General features: G+C 42.2%; 1 protein-coding gene across 2 annotated transcripts in view; it reads right to left on the bottom strand.

The window, feature by feature from the left end:
* Positions 1–22,141, bottom strand: part of LOC126201848 (leucine-rich repeat-containing protein 15-like) — a 149,349-nt gene that overhangs the window by 18,644 nt on the left and 108,564 nt on the right. For both annotated transcript variants that reach the window (XM_049936818.1, XM_049936817.1), the window contains exon 2: positions 1,623–1,871. In XM_049936818.1, coding sequence (XP_049792775.1) covers positions 1,623–1,871 — 249 coding nt within the window. The remainder of the gene's footprint in view (positions 1–1,622; positions 1,872–22,141) is intronic.

Below are 22,141 nucleotides of genomic sequence, written 5' to 3'. Positions count from 1 at the left end.
TAAATAGTGACTTTATACACCACAATAGGGTTATCTTTTTTCAGAGGGCTTGACGGGGTCTCTTGAAAAGGAGGGTTGGGAGCAGGAGCCATTTCCTGACCCACAGGACCATGCAGTGCAACGTCCCCTGGGAGGGAGATATTGGACCTTGATCTGCTGTCACCATGGCCCGCGTGGGCAGAGGAGCATCTTGAGCGACGGCCAGACAACTTTCCAAGTGGGTCAGGGTGCCCAGAAGACTCGCCACAGTGGTGGGACAATGTAGGAAGAGGTGCACTCATAGGTACAGCCAGGTGGTTGTCAGACACAGCTGACAGCAGTCAGGTGAGTAGTCAGACAATGATGTCATGGATGAACGGTCCCTGTGATGGGATGGTGGACAGTCGTCATGGTGATAGGTTTCAGTGCCGGTGATATCCACAGACAATTTGTGGCAGTTGGCGTGATTCAAATGATCCTTTGCCTACTGCGAGTTGGGCGGAACATCAGGCGCGACTGGAAGCCAGGGTGAGCAGCATTTCCAAAATGATTCACCACAAGGGGTGGCAGTGGAAGTGTTGGAGAGCCACAAAGGATGCTCTTCAGGCTCATCCATGGTAGACAGGGATCAGCCTGATGTAGCCAGGGGTCCAGCAAGGGAGAACTATGCACACCACAAACTTCCCAACTAATCTGGGGCAAAAAACTATGAACTACCAATGCTGAAAAGGCAGGTAAACAATGGTGATATACGGTGAAAAGTGCAATGATACGACACAGAAACACAATTGTACAAGAAAACACTTTCGGGGATCCAACCTGTAGTGTGAAGTGCCACAACAACAACAAAGTAATAACTATCTTAATTTTCCTATTATGCAAGCAATAATAAGCATGTATAAAGAGGATTGTGAGAATTAAATACATGTTTTAGTTTTTAAGAAAGTACAGTTTTGTAATCTTTACTGTTCTTAAAGGCCACTCACAAAAGCAGTTGATTTTAAATATGAAAAGTGACTTATTTACGCTCTGTTACATGGTTTGGATCTAAGAGCCATCTAGTGGCTGCAACATATTATACAAATGTTATCCTTGCTATAATGCTTGTCAGTTGTACCTTATATGCCATTTAAAGTGGATTTGCACTGTTTAGAATATGTCCAGCATTTGTAAACAGATGTGCAATTGTGAACCATCTTCGTGTGATGATGTAACAAACATCTGTGAGCAGTATGTATATGGACATGGACTTTTGCCAAGATGCATTACATTTTTAAATATTTAAGGTTTAAATAAACCTTTTATGATGTGCTGACTTTTATTAACTTGGCATTTTGGTGTGAGGTTCAGCATAAAATAAACACATTTTACAACAAATGATTTTTAAGGTATGTAAATGTACAGGTGCACTTCCTGCTTTTGTAATGCCAAACTAAAACTGTTATATCAAATGTTACATCTTAACTTATGAGGCATATTACATGTGTATACACTTTCTTACAGACCTGAAGATTACATCAAAGTCTGTTGAAACTGGTTGTCTTAAATAAAGAAATATTTTATGCAGTATTGGCTATTGAATCATTTTTATCAATTAAAACAGATCACCCTTCAGTAGTCTCAACATGAGAAAATTCAGTCACCTGCTGCAGTCCCATCCTCTTGAAGGTGTCATGGTCGAGCACTATGCCATGTTCCTTGGGGACGCCACTGACGTGAAGATGGCGCACCTCAGCAGCAAACACTTGCCTTGCTGGGTCTAACTTGGTGCAGCGTGCCACCATCTCGGAGAGTCCAGCTCGCCGCGTGCACACACAATCCTCTGGGCATGACGACAGTGGGTCTGCCGCCAGCGCCAACCCTACCAACAGCAGCAGATACAACTGCCGCATCTGCAAAGGAAAATACCGAGTACAATTAAGTTTTGCAACAGAGGAAATGCTACCAATATAGTAATGCTATGTAATAGTAATTCACCTTCATCAACAGGAAACTAAAACACTTCACTTAAAAATACATAGTGATAACAGCTGATGTTTTTAATATTTTAAACATCTGTTCCACTGATAATGTTGCTGAAGCTGTACAGCCATTTTGTAGGAACAAAACAATGCTATGAATCATGAATATCAGTAAAAAAAACTAGATTAGAAAAATACTCCAGATTTGGAATCTAAACTACATTTCACTGGATCATCTTTTGATGCCATTTCAGACCTAATACCAGTTACACAAACAACCCATGCGAATGACCTAATTAAGACACTTTCTTAACATGAGAAAGAAGTTATGATATGCAGAACAAGTGATAACAACAAACAGAAGAAAGTTATGACTTGTAGCAAAAGCAAGCTCAATAAACTTCTGAGCTTTGATACATGGGCATGCTAGAAAATAATGGTTCCAAATTTTTATAGAAAAGCTCTTAAAGCTTATTACATACAACAAACTTTATCAACATTCCACATGTCTACATATTTGCAGTCCTCTGTCACCAGAGGGCTCCATATTGTAGCATTTAACATGGAGGTATGTAGCCTAACTATGTCAGTGCATGAGGAACAGAGTGATTTCATTAAGTTTTGAATTCAATGAATTTGTCCATACAGAGCACCCTCTCATAAATAAATATGTAGACATAAAGAATAAATATTTAGAATATTAATAACATTTGTTTCATTTAAAAAGCTTTAAGAGTTTTCACATAAAAATTTGACACACCCTCATATGATTTGATGATCAGCAGGTGAATAATATTATTCCAGGTTATTTGCTGAATACAAATTTCATGACATTAGCTGCAATAGATATAGATGTATTACCCAATGATATAATAAAATTCACATTCAGTGAATAATTTGGAATATTTCATACACCTGAATGATAAAAATGGTCACAGTTCCTTGTGGGAGTGTCATTCTCCCCAAGTGGGAATCAAGTATTGTTATGAACTTTATGACCTTAAAGGGAGAAGTACATAAGATTACAATAACAGCCGTGGACAGCAACATAAGGAGGTTTGGATCGAGCCAGGAGTGTGCATGGATAGCCGAAATGGTTAAGACAGGTCATGGTAAATGAGAAATATAGGTTCAAGTCCCAGTCCGGCACAAATTTTCATGTGTCACAACTGTGTAAAACATCTATACCTATTGCAGCTGATGTCATAAAATTTGCATTTAGTAAATAATTTGGAATAAAACTGCTGAAACTGCATTAGTCACTTTCCTTGATCCCTCTTTCTTTCCTTTCACCCCTTTTGCCAGAAGAAGGGGACCATTGGTTCTGAAAGCTTGCACATTTCCATAATTTTTATATGTTTTCTCCTACTGCTGCCTGGTGAGTGGATTCTTTTATCTATCCAATTATCCTGCATTATCAAAAATTAATTAGTTTTGTTGATAAGTTTATCAGTTTGGAATACTATGTGGTGTACAACTAGTAGCATGCCATGATGTGACCCTCCACTTTTGACATATTTCATGGTAGTGAAGTTAAGTGCCAATCAGCAACAGTGAGTTGGGTCAACATGGAGATGAGACGGAATGGCAAAATGGAGCTAATGTGTTTGGACATGTCCATGAACACACTGTGAATGTAGTTGTCCAATTTATTGATGTACAAATATGGAATGTTGAACTTGTCTATAAGAAATGGTGTGCCATTTGCAAACATGTAACATATCGTAAGAAAGTGATAATAAAAATATCTTACCTGACAGGGACTGGAGTCTGGTACCTTTCAAAAGGCCACTGATCACAGCTGTACATATGACTGCACATCTTAAATGGGTACTTAGTGTGGTCCAACCAGTCACAAGTTCGCCTCTTTTCAAATGATGCAAGACTACTGTTGTAACTGAACTTAGGTAATGTAGATGTTTAGTTTTTTTCAGTAACTGTAAAATTTTACCATGAGTGAGAAGTGTGGGCTCTGTCATAGGTTTGTGAGTAGTGGGTTATGGTGTGGGATTTGTTCAAAGTATTTTCATTGGGGGGATGCAGTGGGGAAGCCAGTGGGCATTCTAGCGAGATCCCCTCCTGAGAATTCAGAATTTGTAGTAGAAATAAGTTGATGAAGGAGCAGGAGCCTAAGATCTGTGCCCTTCAGGTGCAGTTACAATACGCAAACAAGGAACTAGATAGGTTGAGGAGGGTGAAGAGTGCTGGGGAATGGGAACTGGCAATTGACAAGAAAGCAGGTAGGAGATAGAGGTGTTCAGACAGTTGTACTTTGTGTATGTGCAATAGATTTGACCTATTGTCAGAGCTGAGTGGAGAGGAGCTTCTTGCAGCTGTAGGTGTCAGAAACATGCAGCAGTTCTCAGCAGTTAGAAGGCCTCTGTTAGGTAAGTTCGCACGGTCGAGGTGTAGGCCAGCAGTTGCAGGAAGTGTTGGGAGTGAGTACCAGGTCACCAGCATAGTGAAGCCTAGTGCAGGGTTGGCTCAGGTGACTGACAGCATTGGGGAGATATGTAAGAATTTTATGAAGAAGGATCAGGTAGTGATAGTGGGTGGAGCTGGGAACAGTCTTGATAGGGATGGAGAATATAATATAGGTGGTGGCTTGGTAAAGATAGCTACTCAAACTGGTGGCACTAATGTGCATTTCATGTAGCTGTTTCAGTGTCATGATTGGCCTCATCTTAATGCAGCTGTTAGGCATGTTAACATGGAGCTGGAGAAGACACTGATGGCAGAGGGCAAGGGTCACATTGCAGTGGTGCAATTTATGTTTTCAAGGAGAGAAGGAATTAGCATATTTCATCAAAATATAAGAGGTATTAGAGATAAGATTAGTGAACTGCTTATAGATGTTGACTCTGAAATTATTGGTATATCAGAGGACCACTTAAATAATTTGACAATTCAGAGGCTTCCTTTATCAGGATACGGATCAGCTGGCTGTTTTTCAAGGAGTTCCTTGAGGAGTGGGGGAGTGGCCATGTATGTAAAAAACAGTATTCCATTTGAGTCCATAGATATATCATGGCACTGCGCTGAAGTCCGCCCCCGGTAGCTGAGTGGTCAGCGCGACGGACTGTCAATCCTAAGGGCCCGGGTTCGATTCCCGGCTGGGTCGGAGATTTTCTCCGCTCAGGGACTGGGTGTTGTGTTGTCCTAATCATCATCATTTCATCCCCATCGATGCGCAAGTTGCCGAAGTGGCGTCAAATCGAAAGACTTGCACCAGGCGAACGGTCTACCCAACGGGAGGCCCTAGCCACACGACATTTCATTTACTGCACTGAACAGATACTTGAAAGTTGTGGAGGGGAAGTTGAATTTAGTGAAACTAAACTAATTTTTGTTGTTTATAGGTCCCATATCTCTGACTTCAGAGCATTTCTGCTCTAACAAGAGAGGGTTCTTGATTCACTTTATAGAAAGTACCAGAAATTAGATATATGTGGTGACTTCAATATAACTTCGTATATGACTGTGCAAGAAAAAGGATGTTGGTAGATCTCCTAAATTCATATGATCTGATGCAGAGTGTATTTTTTTCCAACTAGGGTGCAGGGGAATGTAGCACAGCCATAGACAATATTTTTATTCATTTTTCATTACTATATGGGCATTCTGTTAGTAAAAGGGTGAATGGCCTTTCAGTCCATGATGCACAAATTTTAACAATAAAAGTTTTTTGTACTCAAACAAATGTCACATATAATTACAAACTATGTAAGAAAATTAATCCATTGGAAATAGAGGGTTTTTAAAACCTCATCAAGGAACAAGAGTGGCAGGATGTTTATAGTGCCAATAACATAGATGACAAATATAATTCTTTCCTTAACACATTTCTCATTCTCTTTGGGAGTTACTTTCCATTAGAACAGTCTAAACAGGGTACTAGCAGTAAAAGGCAGCCTTGGTGGCTGACTAGTGGGATAAGGATATCATGAAGAACGAAGCAGGAATTAAATCAAAATATTAGAAGTAGTCACAATCAAGCTACAGTTGCCCATTACAAATAGTATTGTAAGGTGCTTAAAAATGTTATTAGGAAGGCAAAGAGTATGTGGTAAGCAAATAGAATAGCTAATTCACAGGATAAAGTTAAAAACATATGGTGATTTGTGAAGGAAGTGTGTGGTCAGCAGCACAAGCTCAACAACATAAAATCAGCTCATATTAAAAATATTTCTGTTACTGAAAAATCAGATATATGTACAATATTTAACAATCATTTTCTGAGCATTGTTGGTGGGTTAAATAAAAATTTAGTTTCTGCAGGGAATCATATAACTCCCTTAGCAAATGCCTTTCGAAGACCGATATCTGAAATACTCCTCTGTGATACAGACAAGGGGGAGACTGAGTCAATAATCAAATAACTAAAGACTAAGGACTCTCATGGATGTGATGGAGTGCCTAGCTGAATATTAAAGTACTGTGCTGCACATGTTGGCCCTGTTCAGTCCCCTGAATGATTAAAGTACTCAGTAGTAAACTAATGTAGACAATTTTAGACCTATTTCTATTCCATCAGTGTTTGCTAAAAGCGAAAAGGCTGTGTATGCAAGGATAAGTGATGATTTTGTATCATACAATTTGCTGTCAAATGTACAGTTTGACTTTAGAAGTCGTTTAACAACTGAAAATGCTACATTTTCTTTTCTCTGTGAGGTACTGGATGGGTTAAACAAAAGGTTTCGAATGCTAGGCATATTTTTTTTTATTAAACTAAGGCATTCATTTACGTTGATCACAAAATATTGCTCCAGAAGTTGGACCATTATGGAATATGGGGAGTAGCTCACAATTGGTTCACCTCTTACTTTAGCAACATAAAGCGAAAGGTCATTATTCACAGTGTTGGAAATGGCTGCAATGTGGGGTCTGAGCGGGGCACACCTCTAGTATTATGGGTAACGCTAAAATATTTCTGTTTGCTGATGACACTAGCTTGGTAGTAAAGGATGTTGTGAGTAACATTGGCTCGGTTTCAAATAGTGCAGTTCATGACAGAAGTTCATGGCTTGTACAAAATAAACTACTGCTAAACCACAAAAATACTCAATTTTTAGAGTTTCTAACACACAATTCAACAAAATCTGACATTTTAATTTCACAGAATGGGCATATGATTAGTGAAACTGAACAGTTCAGATTTCTAGGTGTTCAGATAGACAGTAAACTGTTGTGGGAAGCGCAAGTTCAGGATCTAGTTCAAAGAGTTAATGCTCCCATTTTTACTATTCAAATGGTGTCTGAAGTAAGTGATCGTTCAACATGAAAATTAGTCTGATTATTTTCATTCGCTTATATCACATGGTATTATATTTTGGGGTAACTCTTCCCATTCTAAAAGGAAATTTTTGGCTCAGATATGGGTGGTTCGGGCAATAAGCGGTGTAAGTTCGTGAACCTCTAGTCAACCCCTTTGATTATTTTCATTCACTTATATCATATGGTATTATATTTTGGGGTAACTCTTCCCACTCTAAAAGGAAATTTTTGGCTCAGATATGGGTGGTTCGGGCAGTAAGTGGTGTAAGTTCGCAAACCTCTAGTCGATCCCTGTTCAAGGGTCTGGGTATTTTGACATTGGCATCTCAATATATATATTCTTTACTGTCATTTCTTGTTAACACATATCAGGTCATTCCCAAGAATAAGCAGCTTTCATTCAGTTAATACTCGGCAGAAATCAAACCTACATTTGGATCGGACTTCCTTAGCTCTTGTGCAGAAAGGTGTGCAGTATACTGTTGCATCCATTTTAAATAAGCTACCACAAGAATTCAAAAATCTTAGCAATAATCCATGCGCTTTCAAATTGAAACTGAAGAATTTCCTCATGGGTCACTCCTTCTATTCTCTCAATAAGTTCCTTGAAAAATTAAGCTGATTCTTATGCTGTATTGTTGATTGTGTTTACTTAAACTTATGGCTTGAATTTTTTGGGTTCATAAACATTTTATTTTAATCTGTTATTACTTTTACCTTGTAATTTCATGTACTGACACATTCTATAAGCTTGGATATTTGCTCCTCAATTTGGTTCTACGGAACATGACGTGTAAATAAACAAATAAAATAAAACTTCAAGTGAACCACAGCCCCATTAGCCATTTAACCTGAAGTGTGAGGACGATGTAGTTCAGCCTGGTGGTAGATCTATGATGTTTTGTGGGTGTCTTTTTTTGTACTAATATGCCTTGAGCCCCTCATTCAACTTTCTGTGAATATTAATGAAGGTAATGTACTTAGTAATCAAGTGTTTCCATTTGTTCTCCTTCTTCACGAAGACTATGCTGCAGACACTCCTGTCTTCTGATAAGCTGTATACATACGTTCCTGGTTTCCATGAACACTCAAGCTCCCTATCACACCACAAACAGCTCGCTAAATGCCCAATCTTAATCCTACAGAACATTTCGAGGAGTATCTGGAACAGCAGGTGGAAAGTAGCAATGAACATCCCTACAGTTTAGTAGTCCTACAGGATCTAATCATCAATGAGCATGTTCAGCTGGACATACAAACCTGGAGAAACACTTGTGAACTCTCCTCGCCAGACTGAGGCCATTACCAAGGCTACAGGTGTTTTACATAGCAACAGTGTGATGTTTCATGGTGGAGACAAATCTTTTGTCTTTTCTACTTATTTAGAATAGTGTAAGGGGTGATCAAAAAGTTTCCGTTTGAGCTCATTGCTGCCGCATACATGCAACACAGTATGACTGATGTGCGTATATGTAAATACCCACATGTATGCAATGGATTAGTTGGGCATTGAAGTCTTTCCGACGTGTATGTGGTACAAGTGGGAAAGTGAACTTTGGTGATATTATTACCAAATGCATCTCAACGGGACCAGTGTACTGTTATCCTTTCCTTGGCTGCTGAAGTAGAAATGAACATCCATTGGAGAATGAAGAATGTGTGTGGGGCAGCATGAGTGTCAAAAACCACCACTGTGGAATGGTGTGCCAAGTTATGTGTTGGTTGCTGTGGTGTCACCGCCAGACACCACACTTGCTAGGTGGTAGCCTTTAAATCGGCCGCGGTCCGTTAGTTACGTCGGACCCGCGTGTCGCCACTATCAGTGATTGCAGACCGAGCGCCGCCACACGGCAGGTCTAGAGAGACTTCCCAGCACTCGCCCCAGTTGTACAGCCGACTGCTAGCGATGGTTCACTGACAAATTACGCTCTCATTTGCCGAGACGATAGTTAGCATAGCCTTCAGCTACGTCATTTGCTACGACCTAGCAAGGTGCCATTATCATTTGCTATTTATCTTGTGATGCATGTACCGTCAGACCGATGTTCACCAATTATGGATTAAAGTTAAGTATTCCAGAAGCTACGTACCTTTTTTGCTAGTCTCTATTCCTTTAATTGTTCCAGACCTCACGCCAGCCTGCGTGAGCTTAAACGCGTGCCTTTCGGCTTCCTCTCATAGTGGCTTGGATGTCTTGCCAAGTCACAACAGTTGCAATTCAACACAAGATGCTGGTCTATTTGTGAGGCCAGCCTTAAGCGGAAGACACTCACGAACCTGCCCTATGGTCCTGACCTCTCCCCATGTGACATTATACCTTCAGTCCCTTAAAAAGAGCCTTGAAGGGTCAGCGATTTCTGTTGGATGAGGACATGCAGGAGGCATTTATGGACTTCTTTACAAGTATGACACGATGTTTTACCAAAAAGGTACCTTGAACCTGGTGCATTGGTGGGATGATTGCCTCACTGCTCATGGTCATTTTGTGAGACTGACATACCGATTCTGGACTCTTTGATCACCCCTAATAGATAATGGGAAAACACAAATCGTGCATCACCAGCAGCTATCTGTGAACTGTGATTCATCTGAGAGACTCTGAGAAAGCTTAAGCTTAACGAACTGCTTATGTTCCCCACTCTCAAGTATCAGCACTGTTTTCCTGTCTGTGATTCACATCAAATGAATCAAAAAAACTGAAAAATTCAAAGAACACTTTAATGATGTTTTGGCAAAGGTCGCTTGAGGATATATTTCTTGGAGTCAACATGAAAGTTTTTGTTATAAGCATGTCCCCTTGGAGAGCTGTGAGTACTGTATAGTTTATAGTGAGAATATGTAACCCACTTGTGCTAAGACCAAAAATGTTGCCTATATTTATCGTCCTCAACCTCCAGACGAACCATGAATAGCTTGCTTTTGTAATGTAAAGACACTGCAGATTCAGAATGAAACAATGACATGCAATTTGGCCATCACCACCTCTTCTATCCTACCACGCAAATTCTAATGAACAAACTTATTCTTAAGTTGTATTATAATTGTTGTTGTTCTGCCTTTCTGAACTACGAAACATACAACGAATTGCATTTCAGAATTTCCTTTTACTCTTCTTTGGCGTCCATATTACTTTCATTCTTCAGAACTGATTCTTTCCATATGATCCAACCAAGAAGTACCAAATTTCTTGATTTTTCCATCTGGTCAACCTTCAAGTCGTTAATTTTCTGTCAAAACTTTTTTGTATTGTGAGGACGCAGAACCACTGGCTCTACCCCTCAATAAATCGCAGAACAACTGTATCTTTGGCAGATCAGTTCTCTGTAGTACGCGCCCAGTGATCTCTATACTACCTGGATGTTGAACTTCATCTATCTAATCGTGCCAGCCATATATGCAAATATTTCGTTTCTTGCCAAACTACAACATGGCTGCTAGGAAATGTCACTAGAACACGCAAAGAAAATACTTTTCAATTCCGCTTCCTCATCAGCCTATTACATCATATGTTGACATAAAGTTGAAAACAAGAAATCAGCCTGCAATTCTTTGTCACATGCAGAACGATGGAAATTTGTTTGCCAAACTACAACATGGCGAACGACGCAAAGCACGTGTATCTGCAGACACGCTGCAGTTCTATACTCAGAAACCAGACTTCTACATCCAGGTTGTAGATCACTGTACGCGCCCTATGCTAAACGCATTGTGTTTCCGCTGTGAGAATAAAGGTATTCATAGGAAGTGACGGTGGTGCGAATAATTATTTATCGTCGTAATTACCACGCCTGCTCCCCACTACCTACATTATCTTGTACTTTCTGTTAAGTGTAACCGTAGTATTTCTTACAGATGTCCTTTTAGAACTGTGATGTGTTTTACTGTTTCAGTATTAGTTTTTCTGAAAATTTAGTAGACGTCCACAATATGTCCAGTTAAATTGGCTGTTTCCCTTGTTTTAGTATTTTCACAGAATTCCAGTCTGTGTTTTGTTTTATATATTCGATGAATTGTTTGTATACTTTTGAATTTTGTTACTTGGTCTGTGTGTTTTACGATTTATTTTCGGAAAATTAATTCAGCCCTGCGCAGCAGCCACTGCGTTGTGTGACGGGCTCTTTGCTTTTGGGCGTGGTGTCCGTTTGCTTGCAAATGGGCACTAGGAGCTGCATTTGGACGCCTCACACGTACTGCGTTCGCTATCGGTGCTGCGCTTGCGTCAGCGGAAGGGGGAACAACAGCTGTATTTACGTCACCATCGGCTTGCGAGTACATGCGGAAGTACTGGACACGGCGATCAGCATGAAGCAGCAATGCCAGTGTCCCCTTTCGTTAGAAGAATAGACCGAAACCGAGGTCGGAGCTACTTATCTTTCATCACAGAAATTGAGGAGGATCCATTAATCAAGTGAGCAGCTACCCCCGACCCGTATCGTCATATTCTGATATGCTGCACTCCACTCTCTACTTTCCAGATTGCCCACCGTGAGTTTGGATGCCTACTGCTCGGGCTGCGGGAACGAGACGCGGTAAGAAAGTACCGTATATAGGGCGGAGCACGGACGAATGGGGAATCATTCCACTGACCGTAAAGGTCGAAAATAGGGAATCATTCTAGCGATTGTGGTACAGAAACAGGAGAATCCACTGGGATAACCGTCTTTGGACAGAGCATCTCGAAAGAAGAGCTAATGTACTCGGCTGCTCAAGTGTTACTGCCGTATCTATGGCAGTGGTTCCCGGTCAGGGGGTAATTATTTACACCTCAGGGGTAATATCGAAACAAAATTATTTTGGAGACATCATTACCATTACCACTATTTCGTACGATTGCGTTATTGATTACAAAGGTTACCAATAATTATAATTTTTTTCCAGATACTTACACTAACATGCGACACAATGTGTTGGAAATGGCTTTGAGCACTATGGGACTTAACACCTGAGGTCATCAGTCCCCTAGAACTTAGAACTACTTAAACCTAACTAACCTAAAAACACCACACACATCCATACTCGAGGCAGGAGTTGAACCTGCGACCGTAGCGGTCGCGCGGTTCCAGACTGAAGCGCCTAGAACCGCTCGGCCATAATGTGTTGGAGGCTGAAGCTTGTGAAAGGAATGCATGAACATTGTCCATTCACTACACTACTATACTTTGTACGATGCACCAATGACAGTACAACTGAAACATATCCGTCACATATGCTGAATGTATCATTTAAATACTTTCTCGAGTCCTAAGTAGTTCCCGCAATAGACTGGAAATTGCTTCATTATGCGCATCGCAAAAATAAACTAACTATAATGGGCGATCAGAAAGTTTGCGTTTGAAGACCGTACTGTCCAGGATCGATATTTCAATCAGGAAAAAACGACATAAGCACTGAGACAATCATACCGCTGACGCACCAGGTTGAACACCTGGTAGAACACCTCGTCCTGCCGCGGCAACAAGTCCTTCTGCCAGTTGCACATCCTCGTCCGACAGGAATCGTCGACCCTTCAATGCCTTTTTCAAGGGACCGAAGGTGTGATATTCGCATGGAGAGAGGTCAGGACTATAAGGGCGGGTGCTCGAGTGTGTCCCACTAGAGTCTGCCAGGTCATGCTGGCCTTTCAGATCTTGTGTCGAATACCGACCAGCACGGCAGTTGGTGCATCATACCACAACGGTGGTTTTCGGCAGGCGTACAGCCCTACAAACATTCTCCATTCTCCGACGGATATTTTCCGATGTTTGTGCTTCGGCTGCCAAGAAAGTAGTAACAACATGTTGGTCCTGTTTGGATGCATTTGGTAATAACATCGCCATAGATCACGCTTCCGAATTTTCAGCATACACGTCGGAAATACACGAATGTCACAGCAATCCCTTGCCTGATGCGCAGTGACCAATTTCCGTCCAGAGCGCTGGACGAGTTCATTGGTTTGTTTGGAAGGGGAGGCCAACATGATTTCCTGCTTTCGGCCGGCCAGCGATGAGCTGCGATGACAGAGGCATACGCCCTGTAATGTTCCTCAAACGATTTTACAGAAACTATTCGGTTAAAAATGTTCTTTCTGCGTTGCTAATAACTTTTATGTCAGCTTCATGATGACATCCCCATCATTTCGTTAATGGCCACAGTTATTGTGATATTTGCAGTTATGTAAAACAGTGCACGAATTTCGTAAAAGTATGTAATGAAAAACAGGGGTCACTATGATTTTGCGTTTGGCGCATATTACATAGCATTTTGCTGTGTATGAAATTTAGCTAACATACTGAAACTTTTCTTTAGACTTTGGTGGAGATCTCTATCTGTCACCACTCTCGAGAAAATTGATCTGATGTAGCATACACATTTGTGATCGCGGGTGACAGTGATAAAGCCAGAATGAAATATCCTCATATTTCATAAACGATTTGAGATACCGAAATCAAATTTTGGCAAATGATAGTACCAAAAGAGGAGAGTATTTTGCTACATGATTATTACACAATTTTCATTACCTACTGTCTTGTTCCTCAACTACAGACTTTAACGATAAAAGACTAGATTTAAAGAGCCATTGATAGCTGGTGAAATGAGAAATGATGTAGATTTTGGAACAACAAAAGTGAAGAGATTAACGTTTATTTTTGTGATGAGGATGTGCTTTTTCAGAAGCTATTGGCCTCACTTGTCCTCAGTTACTCACTTAATAAACCACTGTCTCAGATTTCTCTCACAGTTGCGTCCGTAGCTCCACTGTTTTGGCAAAAGAAGCGAACTGTAACATGGCGACAAGAGAAATGTCGTCTGGTCGAATTAATAACGTTTCTTGTTATACATAGCTCATGTCTGGACATACTTTTATCCAGTACAACGCGTCGGAAGCTCTTTAACACTGTACGCAGATGATGCAGTCCTCTATAAGAAAGTAGCAATGCCAGAAAACAGTATCCATTTGCAGCGGACTGATGAATGGTGCAGGCTGATGCAGTCGACCTCGAATGTAAGTAGATATAATGTATTGCGCATATACAGGAAAAGAAATCCACTACTGTAGAACTACACTATTGATGACAAAATGCTGGAAACAGTATCTCCCGTAAAATATCTAGGAGTAACTATCCAGAGCGGCCTTAAGTGGAATGACGAAATAGGCAAACAGTAGGAAAAGCAGGTGCTAGCCTGAGATTCATAGGAAGAATGTTAAGGAAATGTAATTCATCGACAAAGGAAGCGTTCGACCGATTCTTGAGTATTACTTATCAATATCGGATTGCTGTCAGGCAGGACTCATAGAAGAGATGGAGAAGATTCAAAGAAGAGCGGCGCGTTTCGTCGCGGGATCATTTAGTCGGCGCGATAGCGTTACAGTGACAGACCATTACGAGAGAGGCGTTGCGTACCACGTAGAGGCTTACTACTGAAATCTGGAGAGTGCACACTTTCCGGGAAGGGTCGGACACAATATTACTTCCTCCAACACACATCTTGCGAAATGACAACGACGAGAAAATTCGAGATGTTAGAGCCAATACAGGGGCTTACCGACAATCACTTTTCCCAGGCGCCATTCACGTTGGAACAGGGAAGGGGAATCAGTGGTTCCCTCTGCCACATACCGTTAGGTGGCTTGCGCTTCATAATGTACACGCAGATCCCTGCAGCGCCGTCTAGCGTTGTTTTTAAAATATTTAATAGGCTACTGACTGGACGGTAGTAGACCTGTTGATAAAATACCAGTATACAGGTATATCGATATCATTCACAAAGAATGTCGATACATGTCAGTGGCACAACTCACAAACATATATCGATAGGTAAATGGCAATATTGACTGTCAAATCTTTTTATATATTTTTTCCACAATTTTCGGTAAATATTTGAAGTTGTTCTTTTGAAATTGTATTAGAACATAATTTTACTTTCACTATGTAAACGAGTCGTATTATCTTTTTGAGTTTTCATCACGTCCAATCTTTCTCTTCCACTGTGTGAAGCAAGCAAGTGTGGTACAAAAGAAGTAGTCCGGTTGCACTGCGGGGTAAGTGGGGGGGGGGGGGGGGGGCAGTGTGAATGGAAAAACAAGATTTCCGACGTAAAGAAATATCACACCACTTGCGTTAAAAAACAATTTCTTCACGTCGGCGTCTTCAAAAACAGTCGCTGAAAATGACGAAAAAAACTTAAATGTCAACATTGGTCTTTCCGGTGCGCGGAGACGTACGAGGGAAAAGGGGAAATGCTGACGTAATCTGTGCTCGCGCTACCAGCAGAAACTGTAACGTTTAGCTTCACTACGTAATTCTAACACTACAACTGCTAGTTCGCAAGTGTCGTCAGAAAAGAGAAAACAGGGCAGTCGACATGAAGTGTTTCGGACAAATGCGATATATGACGAATCCGAACGACGGACCCATCGGAAACATTTTATCGTGCCACTTACACCCAGTTACCATTGCTGGCAAAGCGGTTATAGCCAAGTGTGAACGTGCATCGTTTTCCTTTCAATTCTTCCTGTAAGGTGGATAGGCAGGCTGGTAGCTTGTTGATGTATCCGAACATCTAATAATAATTCAATACTTAAATACGCAGCTCTAAAACCAGCAGTACATTTACAATGTGTAGCCGATGTTTTTATAGGCAAGTGCGTCGATAGTATTTCTTTCGACACATCGATACCTTTTCTCGATATGCAGTAAGTCAGTATTGATGTTTTTTAATATCGATACATCGGATTCCCGATATTTTGAAAAATATCAACAATGGTATGTACACGAAATGCGTGTGAAACAGAAGGACAACGGACGCCAGGTCGGCCGCACCTGGTAACGGTCGGGCGACACGGCTTGACTCATCTGGCGGCGCAAAGGTCCGCCGCCTATCTTATCGGGGTCTCGATTCCGCAGCAGAGGTGGGCGCGGCAGCAAACTCGTGAGGTGACCGCGTTCTCTGGAAGAGCGGCGGGAGCGACAAGTGGCGAACCGCGTGGTTTTGGGAAAGCCTGCAGTGGCACAGGCAGGACCGCCTGTCCGCCTCATACCGCTCCCAAGCCGTCCGAATACTGTGGAGGAACCGTGAGCACCGACACCGGGTTCTCGCACGGCACGAACGTCAGAGAGAAGTGCAATTTCTGAACCGGCATACGAAGAACTGCGAAACACTGGAAGAAATTACACAAGACTGGGAAAACTGGTACAAGCCGACCTCGGCGAAGATCACTTTGGGTTCTGCAGAAATGCAGGACACGCGAGGCAACATTCACCACACCATTTATTTTAGAAGATACAGGTTGACAATTACTGAACTACACTACTCGCCATTAAAATTGCTACACATGCTGTCGTGCATTATCCTGCTGGAATGTAGAGTTTCGCAGGGATCGAATGAAGGGTAGAGCCACGGGTCGTAACACAACGAAGATGACGTGCTACAGACGCGAAATTTAACCGACAGGAAGAAGATGCTGTGATATGCAAATGATTAGCTTTTCAGAGCATTCACACAAGGTGGCGACACCTACAACGTGCTGACATGAGGAAAGTTTCCAACCGATTTCTCATACACAAACACCAGTTGACCGGCGTTGCCTGGTGAAACGCTGTTGTGATGCCTCGTGTAAGGAGGAGAAATGCGTACCATCACATTTCCGACTTTGATAAAGGTGGGACTACAGCCTATCGCGATTGCGGTTTATCGTATCGCGACATTGCTGCTCGCGTTGGTCGAGATCCCATGAGTGTTAGCAGAATATGTTATCGGTGGATTCAGGATGGTAATACGGAACGCCGTGCTGGATCCCAACGGCCTCGAATCACTAGCAGTCGAGATGACAGGCATCTTATCCGCATGGCTGTAACGGATCGTGCAGCCACGTCTCGATTCCTGAGTCAACAGATGGGGACGTTTGCAAGACAACAACCATCTGCACGAACAGTTCGACGACGTTTGCAGCAGCAAGGACTATCAGCTCGGAGACCATGGCTGCGGTTACCCTTGACGCTGCATCACAGACAGGAGCGCCTGCAATGGTGTACTCAACGACGAACCTGGGTGCACGAATGGCAAAACATTTTTTCGGATGAATCCAGGTTCTGTTTACAGCATCATCATGGTCGCATCCGTCTTTGGTGACATCGCAGTGTACGCACATTGGAAGCGTGTATTCGTCATCGGCATACTGGCATATCACCTGGCGTGATGGTATGGGGTGCCATTGGTTACACGTCTCGGTCACCTCTTGTTCGCATTGACGGCACTTTGAACAGTGGACGTTACATTTCAGATGTGTTACGACCCGTAACACGATCCCTGCGAAATCCTACATTCCAGCAGGATAATGCACGACAGCATGTTGCAGGTCCTGTACCGGCCTTTCTGGATACAAAAAATGTTCGACTGTTGCCCTGGCCAGCACATTCTCCAGATCTCTCACCAACTGAAAACGTCTGGTCAACGGTGGCCGAGAAACTGGCTCGTCACAATACGCCAGTCACTACTCTTGATGAATTGTGGTATCGTGTTGAAGCTGCGTGGGCAGCTGTACCTGTACACGCCATCCAAGCTCTGTTTGACTCAATGCCCAGGCGTATCAAGACCGTTATTACGGCCAGAGGTGGTTGTTCTGGGTACTGAATTCTCAGGATCTATGCACCCAAACTGCGTGAAAATGTAATCACATGTCAGTTCTAGTATAATATATTTGTCCAATGAATACCCGTTTATCATCTGCAATTCTTCTTGGTGTAGCAATTTTAATGGCCAGTAGTGTATGTGAAATATAATCGTCATAGCCTGTGAACGGTTGGCGTTAGTACGTTCAAATTGCACGTTTGGCCGCGTGGCATGATGGGAATCAATATCCATATGCGCGCGCGTATTGTTGTTGTCAGCCATTTGCACGTGAAAATGTCACGGTACAGCGTGCTTCAGCGTATAGCGCTTGCGAAAGCCTACTGTGCGAGTAATAACAGCCCAACTGCGGCCTCAAATGGTTCAAATAGCTCTGAACACCATGGGACGTAACATCTGATGTCATCAGTCCCCTACAACTTAGAACTACTTAAACCTAACTAACCTAAGGACATCACACACATCCATGCCCGAGGCAGGATTCGAACCTGCGACCGTAGCAGTCGCACGGTTCCGGACTGTAGCGCCTAGAACCGCTCGGCCACCGCGGCCGGCTAACTGCGGCTTAAACGAAGATTAACACCGAGTTCTAGCTGAAGACAACTGGTCCAAGTGTGCAAACAAACAAGAATTTGATTCCTAAGTTTGAGAGAATGGGTAGTGTTCGTGATGATGGTGTTGGCAACGTCGGTCGTCCAAAAAGGGTGAAAACACAGAGAAGACACGCGCTTTGTTTCAAACCAGCTCCAGGAAATCGATCAGACGAACTGCACAACAGGTGTGAATCAACTGGGAGACACTGCGACAAATTGTTATTGAAGACCTGTATCTCTTCCCATACAAAATTCAAACCCATCAGCCTTTAACCCCAGGGACATGGAGCAGCGGTTGTATTTCACCGTCACTATTGTCCACAGAATTGACGAACAGGACTCTGATATGAATATGGTTTGGTTTAACGACGAAGTCCACTTTGATTTGGATGAGTTGGTCAATAAGCAAAACTGGCGCATTTGCGGGACTGAGAATCCGCATTTCACGATCGAGAAGTCTCTTCGGTCTCAGTGTTGTACAACATCCAGTCACGGAATAATCGGTGCGATATTCTTTGATGGCACGGTCACTACCGAACGGTGCGTGAAGGTTTTGGAACATAATTTCATCCCCATTATCCAAAGTGACCCTGATTTCGGCAAGACGTGGTTCATGCAAGACGGAGTTCGATCCCATCGAAGTAGGAGTGTTGGGTGTCCTTGAGGAGCACGCTGGGGACCACATTATGGCTCTGAGGAACCCAAGGTCACTGGCATGGACCTCGATTGGCCGCCATATTCTCCGGATCTGAACACATGTGACTTCTTTTTGTGGGGTTCTACTAAAGACAAGATGTACAGGAATAATCCAGAAACCACTGCTGAGCTGAAGACATTGGGAAGTCATCAACAGCATCTATGTTCCGACACTTCAGCGGGTCATGCAGAATTTCGCTATTCGTCTGCGCCATATCATCGCCGATGATGGCAGGCATGTCGAACATATCATAAACTAATTCAGAATATCTGTGTGTGCACTCCATACATTGTAACTAATTTACGTTTTTTTTTTTCATGTAGTTCAATAATTGCCACCCTGTTTGTTGAAGAAAGGCAGACCAACGATAATACACTGCTAAGTTTAGAGAAAGCTTTTAACAATGTTTTGACATTTTGAAGGTATCAGGGATAAAATACGGGGAGCGAAAGGTTATTTGCAACTTGCACAGAAATCAGACTGCAAATATAAGAGTCGAAGGACATGAAACTGTAGCTGTGTTTGACAAGGAAGTGATTTAGGGTTATAGTCTCTCCCTGGCGTTATTCGGTCTGTATACTTACCACGCAGTAAAGGAATCTGTGGCTATATTTGGAAAAGGAATTAAAGTTCATCGAGAAGAAACTTCTAAGTTTGTCGATAACACTGTAATTGTGTCAGTGACTGAAGGAATTTGATGAGCAGTTGAACGGAATGAATAGCCTCTTGTAAAGAGGTTATAAGATGAATATCAACAAAAGTAAAGCAAGAGTAATGGAATGTAGTCGTATTAAATCAGAGCGAAGCGGAGGGAATTAGATCGGTGAATGAGGCACTAAAAGTAATCTGACCAGCAAAATAACAGAGGTGGCCTAACGACAGAACATATAAAATGTAGATTGGCTATAGCACATCTAATACACATTTAAATTTTAGGAACTCTTTTCTGTAGGTATCTGAAAAGCAGTCTTGTACGGAAGTGAAACCTGGACGGCAATCAGTTCCGACAAGAATAGAATACAAGTTTCTGAAATGTGGTGCTACAGACGAATGATGAAGACTCGATGGATACATCGAAGATTTAACGAGGAGGTAGGCCTACTGATCTAAGTGAATGAATTTTATGGGACAACTTGACTAAAAGAAGGGATTGGATTACATGACAGTTCCTGAAGCATCAAGAAATCGTCAGTTGGGCTGACTAAAAATTGTAGGAGGAGACCGAGGGATGAAAACAGCAAATACTTGAAGAGTTGCGTCAAACCAGTCTGCGATGGTGCTCGACACGGAGGTAGCTGATTCGAATCTTGGTAGTGGATAAAATTTTCACAACCAGTGCTGCATCGGCAATGGGAGAAGAGGTGGACGCGTAAAGTTTCTGACTTAGCTTTTGCGGCAACGTCGTTGATAAATTTGAAATCTCTCAGGACTGTCTCATGTACAGAGCACAAGTGTTGGTGGTGATACGTCTATTGGATGAGAACTTTTAACCCGAACATCCCCTAGGTGCTATTCGTGAGGAGTGGGCTGGGCTGTGTGCTGGCACCGCCTTTCACTCTCTTCTCTCTCTCTCTCTCTCTCTCTCTCACCTTCTCAAAAAACAAAGAAAAAAAAAACACACACACACACACACACACACACACACACACACACACATTGCAGTCAGCCTACCATCAAGGTATACACTCAGTAGCCAAAAAAACGGAAAGGCGCTGTAAGACCCATCCGTCGTCGTCTGCTGAAGGCTATGCGCTCCATTTTCCACCGTACAATCCTGGTATAGAAGTTCGTCAAACACCGGTGATCGAGCTGTGCGGAAGTTTACGTGTGTTGAAAAAGTATATCTACGGTACTGAAGAGTCACCATATACACTGTTGATCTACGAACCTAGAATTCTTGTGTAATCTCCGACTTGCTACGACTCATGCGTCTTGTACGGATCATCGTCCAACGTTCGACGTAGGTTAAGTCCAGAGGATACATTCCGCTTTTAACCTGAGCACGCTTTACTCAGCCAGGCAGGCAAGTTTCCGCACGTTAGCAGTAGAACGGGCAGGCTGCCTTACTCGCATCCAAGCCGAGCTATGCCCAATCCAAGTAGGCTAAACGAATCCTGCTTGCCTGCCCGTCTTCCCGCTGTGCTAAGCTACGCAGCAGTTTACTCTCTACGCTTTCATTGTAGTGTAAGGAGAAGGGTTGTGAAGTTGACAACAAGCTCTCTCTCACTCTTTGTTTTTTTTTTTTTTTCACGAGTTATCACAAGACGAGGCCCAATGAAATTTTTGAGTCATCGTAGGCCACAAAATGGTGGATTTTATTTGTCCGTTTTTTTTCCTTTTCGGCTTTATTTCGAACTTATTTATTTATTTCGATATGGACGGTTATACCTGTGACTTCCCACTCTCTTTGACCAGTACTGGCTATTCTCAATTCGAACCATCATCTTATCTCCTCTAGTAGACGTTTAGTGAGCAAAATCATCTCTGAAAGTCTATATCCTTTGCGTCTAAGAACCTGAAGTTGCCTATTACACTGCAACGCCAACTGAAGTAATTTTTGAAAGTCTAGTTTCTGTAGCCTCAGTGTCTTCAAGCCTTATGTGAACCCAGTTACACCAGTTATAATTACTTTTTCCGGGATGTATATTGCAGGTTCACTGAATTCATTCAGTGGCCAAAGTAGTTGATTCTAAATTACCTAAACTCATTTTAGCAAACACGCAGTTCGTTTTTCATATTACGTTAGTCTGAAAAGTACATGTCTTTCACTCTAAGCTTTCTTCGTACCACGTTGTATACCACAAGACTGTGGTTTTGCACATCCGCCAAGTCATATTTTTTCCCTATTTTGACCACTTTTTGCCCCAAATTTAGAAAGGTTATATACTGCTAAATGACCTCACTTCCTTAGCACACATTTCTACACACTTGTCAGCCACTAAGTCTTTGTCCTCTTTCAACATATTTCTGCAGTAGGGAGATTGCTGGTCAAACTTGCAGGCATGTTATAGCATACGCGAGGTTCTCAA

Source organism: Schistocerca nitens, chromosome 1 (genome assembly GCF_023898315.1).
Source record: "Schistocerca nitens isolate TAMUIC-IGC-003100 chromosome 1, iqSchNite1.1, whole genome shotgun sequence".
NCBI lineage: Eukaryota > Metazoa > Arthropoda > Insecta > Orthoptera > Acrididae > Schistocerca > Schistocerca nitens.
This window is presented reverse-complemented; position numbering and strand designations above follow the sequence as displayed.